This window comes from Microtus pennsylvanicus, chromosome 2 (assembly GCF_037038515.1).
Source record: "Microtus pennsylvanicus isolate mMicPen1 chromosome 2, mMicPen1.hap1, whole genome shotgun sequence".
In the NCBI taxonomy this organism is placed as follows: Eukaryota; Metazoa; Chordata; class Mammalia; order Rodentia; family Cricetidae; genus Microtus; species Microtus pennsylvanicus.
This window is the reverse complement of record NC_134580.1, coordinates 33,201,381-33,208,329: the sequence shown is the minus strand read 5'-3', so window position 1 is coordinate 33,208,329 and position 6,949 is coordinate 33,201,381. Positions and strand designations below refer to the sequence as shown.

Genomic DNA, 6,949 nt, shown 5'->3' with positions numbered 1-6,949 from the left:
TAAAGAAGCCAAAACCACCAATTTACCCCCCTTTAACCACCAAACCCCACGGCGGCAGTGGGAGAGAAGGATAGGGAGTTCAGAGCCGCTGCCCTCCACTGACGGCGGCCACAGACAAATCCGAAGCTCTCAGCAAACACAGAAGCCCTAAAACACCTTCCTCCTTGTTCTACCCGCTGCTCGCCAGGCACCTGGGTTCACCACTAGTCCTCAGTCCACCGTCAAGAGAAGAACAAGAAACCGATTCTCTTACCTTGTCGCCGCTCCTCCTTCTCTGGCTGCCGCTGGCGCTGCTGTTAGCTGCTGTCGAGGGGCGGGGGGGAGGCTGAGGTCCTGGTGCCTCTCCGGTGGTTAAGTTTATTCCTCTGTTTAGATGGGTGGGGGTTCCTGAGGTGCCCCCCAGCAGTGGTGGGGTGCACCCACCCCCAGTACCGAAGGCAATCAGATCCGTCTGCTCCTCAAGATTGCACTGTGCTCTCTGCCTCTTCCCTTCTCAGTCACCTTTAAATGCATCTTTTACTGCAGCCCCACATTATATTTGCAGATCATAAAATCCACCTCTCGCGCGCACCAAGACCGTCCTGACATTACTGTTTTATGACCTTGACTTATTGTGGTCACCTGGATAATATTTAAATCAACGTTATGGTCTCTCACTTACATTAAACCCGCCAAGAGACATTCTGGAAAGGCTGTAGAAGATGAGTCAAACACAACACACACATCCACACACTCAGTGTTTGGGGGAGGGGGTGTCGCTTAAAAAAAGCCACTAAAAACAAAAAAACCACCCATTTGAGGATTAAGATTCCGGAAATTTATTAGGATTTTTTCTCCATTAAGGAAGCTACATGCAAAAGATACAACATACAGAATATCTTTAAATAACACAACTCCCAGACAGGGACAGGACAACTCCGGGGGGGGGGTGTCTTTACTTTGCTATGTTCTATTTTTAATTATTTTGTTCTTGATGGAATTTTTGAGGTGTTAGTAGAAGGGAGAGGCAGGGTGCTGGGAGGGGTGGGAGAAAAGCAGAAAGCAGTACAAATCCTTCAAGCAGATTCTCAGAGTCACTGGAAGGGAAAGACACAAGGAGGGCTGGGTCTAGATGCTGGGCGCTATGACAAACACACAAATACTAGACAAATTTTCAAGACTGTCTATTATTCTAAGGGGGGAAATGCAGCAAGGAGGGAGCAATCTGACTATGCTCTCCGAGGTTACAGACCCTCTCTGGTTGATTTTCCCCTCTTTCTTTTCTCTATAATGGGGTGGATTCTATCTTAGCTTGCATGGGGAGCAGAATGCTGCGTGTGAGTGCATGGGTGAGTAGGGGTGACACGACACACACACCAGCCACACTCCCAACACCCCAAAAACCCAGCACCCTATTTCTCATGCTTTAGGTGGAAGCATCCTTGCAGCACAAACCATAGGTCCCTTGGAAGGAGAGTCTGAGGTCTTTGCCTTTTTTTTTTCTTTGCAGGCGCGTTGCATTTATACTCAGGGAGGGAAAAAAAATACCACCAGGCACAAAGGGAGGAGGGGCGGGGAAAGGAGAGATGGGGAGGGGGAGGAGATGACGCTGGCTCAGGTGAAATTAAAATTGGAGGTCAGTTCCCGGATCCGATTCTCTCTGTTCATTTTCTTGAGTTTCATTCTGCGATTTTGAAACCAGATTTTGACTTGTCTGTCTGTAAGGTTAATGGTCTTGCTAATCTCCAGGCGGCGCTCTCGCGTCAAATACATATTGAACAGAAATTCTTTCTCCAATTCCAGCGTCTGGTGTTTAGTATAGGGGCACCTCTTCTTCCTTCCGCTCTTTGCTGTCAGCCAATTTCCTGTGGTGTTTTCTGCCTTTATCTCCTCTGTTAAAAATAACATTATTTACATAAGTATCCCTGGAAGCAGCAAGCCCTGGGGATGCAGCTTTTGGAAGCCTCTTGGGGTGAGTGAGGGCGAATGAAGAGGCTACTCTGGCTGCACAAGCCTGGGGGGCAGATTCTCTGGGGCTTTTGGAAATCCTTAGGGGTCCAGACTTAGAGGGAAGAAAGATGGGAGGTGCTTACCCTCAAAGTGTTTACTAAATTTAAATTAGTCAAGCTCACCTTAACCTAACAGATTCCAAATGTCTCTCCAGATCCCGGTGATTACCCTAAACCTCACCAGGCTTTCCTTCAACTCTTTTCTGCTCCAGATCTCAAAAAAATCCAGTCAGGAAAAAAAAAAATCTTCAATGCACTCTACCCCGCAGCTCAGAGTCACTTCCTGGAGAGCTTTAGCCCCTCACTCCGTGAAGGGGTTCTGTCCCTGTCTCTGCAGCCAAAGACATCTCAGGACTGCCTGCCCTAGGCCCCCAGCTCTTATTCCCACCTGAATTGCCACAAGATTGCTGTCTTTTAGAACTTTAGCTCCCTCCTTCTCTCCTGGCCATGGGCTTCAGGTACAGCGAGGCAGAAAAGCCTGTCTGAGCAGCGGGGGGCAGAGCACCAGTTCTGAGGTGTGCTGAGGGATTCTCAGAAAACTTCCCCTGACCAGAGAGGACTTAAGGTCAAGGAAGGGAGACATCCTAAGGTATTGTAGTCCCCTAGAGTCTATGTGTAGATGGGTGTTTGAAACACACACACACACACACACACACACACACACACACACACACACACCTCTGCATACACAGAAGGGATATTGTTAGCTTCTCTTTCTAGTAGGTATTTTTGCTGAAATGGATCAACCTTGATCTTCAGGTAACAGAAAGGAACACAGCCACCCTTTAAAGGGGAAAATATAGAGTTTAAAGGCTAGGGAGTCATTGATACCTAGCAAATAACTTTGCTGACAGCTAGTGTGCACCCTACTTCCTTTTTTCCTTAAGTCAAGTGACGCTTCTGGGTCCAGGGTTTTGTAGGGATTAGTGGTGAGAGAGTTTCCTAGGGCAACCAGGAAATAGTCGGGGTGAGGGGTGGGAGTGGGGGGATGCAAACTTGAAGCTATGGTCCAAAAATGTCAATGTCTTTAATTATTCTCCATTCTGCACCTGCAGCTTCTTGCCAAGCTGTTTACAGGCTCTCCACATCTTACTCTGCCCTGTTGATTTTTTTATTGGGGTTGTTGGGTTTTAAGAGGAGGAAAGAAATTGCAAATGGACCTTAGCCAAAAGCTCTTTCCCTCTGGCCCGATGAAAACACCAAAAAGGGGTGAAGAAAAAGGAGAACAGGAAGTGCAACCTCTGGGTGTTAGTTTGGGGTGGGGGGGGAAGAGAGAAGGGGAGTCTATCAAAGTGATTGTCGTTTGGGTTTAGGCAGTAGATTTATTAACCTTGACTTTGCTTCTTGGTATGGTTAGGACAAAGTTTGTTCTGCCATAGTCCTCTACCCCAGTCCAGCTCAGGACTTATGGTGAGTGGATAAAATTAAACTTCGCATTATATATGTTCCATAATGGCATGTGTGTGATATGGGTGCCTCATGCCCTCATCCTCACAGGCACAGACATGGTCATCTTCTGGCCAAAATCTCTAAGGACTGATTTACCAAGGCTATCTTTGCAGAGCAGACCCCAGAGGGTAAGGCTTTGCCCTTGTGCGCTAAAGAGTGCACAAAGTGTGTGTGAGAATGAGTATGTGAGGAACATAAGAGGTGTGTGTGTGAGGGGGGGCACAGGTTGCCTGTAGACATGAATGTGCAGTTGCGTCCATATACAAAGCACTACACACAAGGTTCAGGGCATCCCCAGCCTGATTCGCTTTCAATTCATCTACCTTTACACCAAGGAGTCAGCCTCACACACCACCAGGAGCCAGTGTCTTGAGGAGCGGGTTTATTCTTCCCTATTGGGCCTTTTCTAATTTTTTTTTTTGCTCCAACTTTTCAGGGAAAGTCATTGCCCTCAGCATCTCAATCCTGTTCCTGTTTCAAACTCTGTATTTTCCCCATAGATAGCAGCAAAGGATCCTGGTGCCCCCAGCTACAGAGGAAATGAATCTTGAACCCTGAGCTTGAACTCTGGCTGAACAATCCTTCTTGAACCAAAAATCACAAAGAAATCCAACCAATGCCTCACTCCTTCTCAGGAGTAAACCGCTTGCCACGCACACAGAAAATTTCCAGCACTCACTTATTAAGCAGCTTTTGAAAAACAATGGGAAAAACATAACTAGTAAAAATAGAGAAAAGAAATTTTTTTAAAGATCAAAAAAGAAAAGAAAAGAAAAAAGAAGGAAGGAAAGAAACATTTCCAATGCCCTGATTCAAAGCCCACAAGCCAAGCATCTGGAGGAGGGAGGGATGTGGCGGGCAGCCCTCCACCTCCACCCCTTCCGGCCTCAGCTTCACTGCCCAAGGCCCCTGCCGAGACAGAAATCGCAGGGGTACAAGCTATACGCACAAATCGGACCCACAAACAACAAATTGTGTTTTGTAGGAAACATTTTTCCAACTAGGAAAATGCACTGAAGAGAAATGATTCATCTCTAAGCCTTCTCTCGTCCCCTGCCCAAGGATCGCCATTTTAAGTGTTTTGTGCGCTTTGACCTTAGCTGGGGACGTGAGCCCCCAGGACAACCTCATTGAAAAAAGCAAACCAAAGCCATCACGCGCCAAGGAATGACCACGGATCTGGTGCAGCACAGGGTACCCGCAGGCTGCCTGTAATACTCATGTCCTCCGCCTATGCACCCAGGCTGGCCTGGTACCTCCAAGTCGCCTTTTACCTTTCCCTGCTAAATGACACTCCACCACCCAGGCGATTGGCAAACAGGATCCTCAAACCCAGGTATTTTCAGAACCCTCGAGTTCCCTAGGCCTCTGCTCAACCCTCTCTTCACCTTAGTCCTGAACACGAAGATCAGTGCCCCCAGCGTCCAAGCCGGCCCCGGGGCCCAGACAGCCTTACCTTTAGCTTCGTTATCCGAGGTGTCTGGGCTGGAGTCTGCTATCTTGGCCCGTTCCTTTTCGTTCTCCGAGGGGCTGCTTTTTGGGCCCGCCAGACTTTGCTCCGTCTTGATCTCATTGGGACTGGGGGTCTGGCTTTCGGACTTGGGGGTCTCAGGAAAACTCACTTTGCCCCCAAGCTGAGGCGATTCCAGATGTTCAGCGCGCGGGTTGAGACTGGCCCGCTGCTCAAAAGGGGCTTCGAAGTCGTTGGCCCCAGCACAGTGTGGCGTTTTGTCCAGCGCCGAGTAGCTCGGGCTGGCGCGGTAATAGCTGGGTACAGGTACCTCGTGCTCCCCAAGGCAGGACTCCGGCAGGGGGTGGGAGTAGAGAGCTGCCTCGGGACCACTTTTCGCCCTCTTCTCTGCACTGTACATGCAGCAGACATTCTCCTCCTTGACACTAGGTGGGTAGGAGCAGGAGGACAGAGGCCTGCCAACAGGTTGTTCCAGGCGGTAGGCGGCTTTGGGGTCGCCCCAGGAGTCCAGCTGCGAGAGGTAGGACGGGTAGGTGTTGAGGGCCAGGTTGGGGCTGCTGCCCTCGTCCCTCTTGGAAAGCGAGGGCGCGAGCCCGCAGCCCCTCATCACCCCGCAGTTGAAGTCACTCCCAGATTGCATATACATTCCTGCGCTCCGGTTATAGCGCTCTCCTCCTCCCGGCGCAGCCAAGGGCTCCGCGTACGAGTTCGGAGTTACATTGCGAGGGCATGTCATTTTCAGAGAGAGGGGTTTTTAAGGAGCAGTACTACAGCGGAGGAGCTGACATCTTTTTTCCCCCATCCGGGAAGGGGGGGGCGTTTGGAGGGGTGGGAGGAAAAAGAAGGGGAGGGGGGAAATATCAGCTCCATAATTATCCGAGCATTCGGTCCTCACCATGTGACGGCTAGACCAATGGGATTTGAAAATGGCCTTGATGATTCAGACGGCTGTGACGTCAGTGGGGTCAAGTTGTCGGCAGGCGGAGCGCGCAGCGTGGAGTAACAGCGCCACCTAGCAGCTGCCTCGGGGTAGGGGCACGGGAGCCCTTCCTGGCGAACAAAGAAAGCGCCCCCCAGTCTGCAGGGGCGGTGGGATGGTGGTGGAGTGGTGGTGGGATGGGTGGAGGGACGTGGGGATGTTCTGGGAAGAGTGGGGCTTGTTTACAGAACCATCCTGTAACTCCCGGGAAGAGGGGGGAGGAGAGGGAGAAAATGCGGGAGAGAGTGAGGCAACCAGGGCTCAAAACAGTCAAATTCAAATTAAAAGGTCAAGACAAGCTTCAGGTATTCCTTCCCATCTCTTCACCTTCCACTTTCTTCACTCCAAACCACCGTTTCTTTTCTTGGGCTGGGTGCCGGGTGATGCTTTGGGGGAGGAGGGAAGGATCTCCAGTTGGCTTAGGGCGAAAGAGAAAGTTAAAGAAACAATCAGGACTAAAGTTTCTGCTCTCCTGCCTCCTGGTTTCTCCAGCTTGGCCCTTGGGCCTGCGAGCTTCGGACCACCAGTCTTGGAGGTTGGTTGAGTTGCAAGTTTCTTGTGGGGGATTAACTGGGAACCTCCAGTGTCTAGAGTGGGCTGGGATAGGTCACGGTCATTTAAGGGATGCTAGGCAAAGGAGGATCCTAGTGGACTTTGGGATCACTGGAGGAGGAAGCTGAAGACTAGAGGTATCCTGTCCCCAACCCTGGAGTTGCAGCCTGGGCCCTACCGGATGAACATCTCCAGTCTCTGGCTTTTGTTGGCCTTCCAGCGGGTTTGGTAGGGTGTTTTGCTCCAAGCCCTGGCAGCCCTTCTTTTCCGCTTGACCTTGTCCCTACTAAAACAAGAAATATTCCTGGAGAGAAAGTCCGAACTTGCAGGCCTTGATTGGGTTGGAGGAGTGGCGCATGCATGCCAGAAAGAAGTGAAAGACGCAATTAAACCTCATCAGAGAAGAAGGTTATTTTTTCTTTCTTTAAAGCGATTGGTTTGGGAATATTTTTTAAAGAAGAGAGGCGGTCTGGTGTGTGTGTGTGTATTACTAAAGTGAAGAAGCAGGGG

The 6,949-nt window shown here is 50.1% G+C and overlaps 1 protein-coding gene across 1 annotated transcript; it reads right to left on the bottom strand.

The window, feature by feature from the left end:
• Window positions 1–794: 794 nt before the first annotated feature.
• Hoxc10 (homeobox C10) lies at window positions 795–5,794 on the bottom strand. The gene is made up of 2 exons (XM_075960835.1): window positions 4,894–5,794; window positions 795–1,871 (listed from the first exon to the last, which is right to left on the bottom strand). Exons 1-2 carry the CDS (start codon window positions 5,642–5,644, stop codon window positions 1,594–1,596), a joined length of 1,029 nt encoding a protein of 342 aa, XP_075816950.1. The 5' UTR covers window positions 5,645–5,794; the 3' UTR covers window positions 795–1,593.
• Window positions 5,795–6,949: the final 1,155 nt, after the last annotated feature.

Excerpts from the sequence above, each read along its gene's own strand:
- Hoxc10 (XM_075960835.1), bottom strand. The coding sequence starts at position 5,644 with ATGACATGCCCTCGCAATGTAACTCCGAACTCGTACGCGGAGCCCTTG. Across the intron at positions 1,872-4,893 it reads CTCGGATAACGAAGCTAAAG|AGGAGATAAAGGCAGAAAAC; the intron begins GTAAGGCTGTCT and ends TATTTTTAACAG.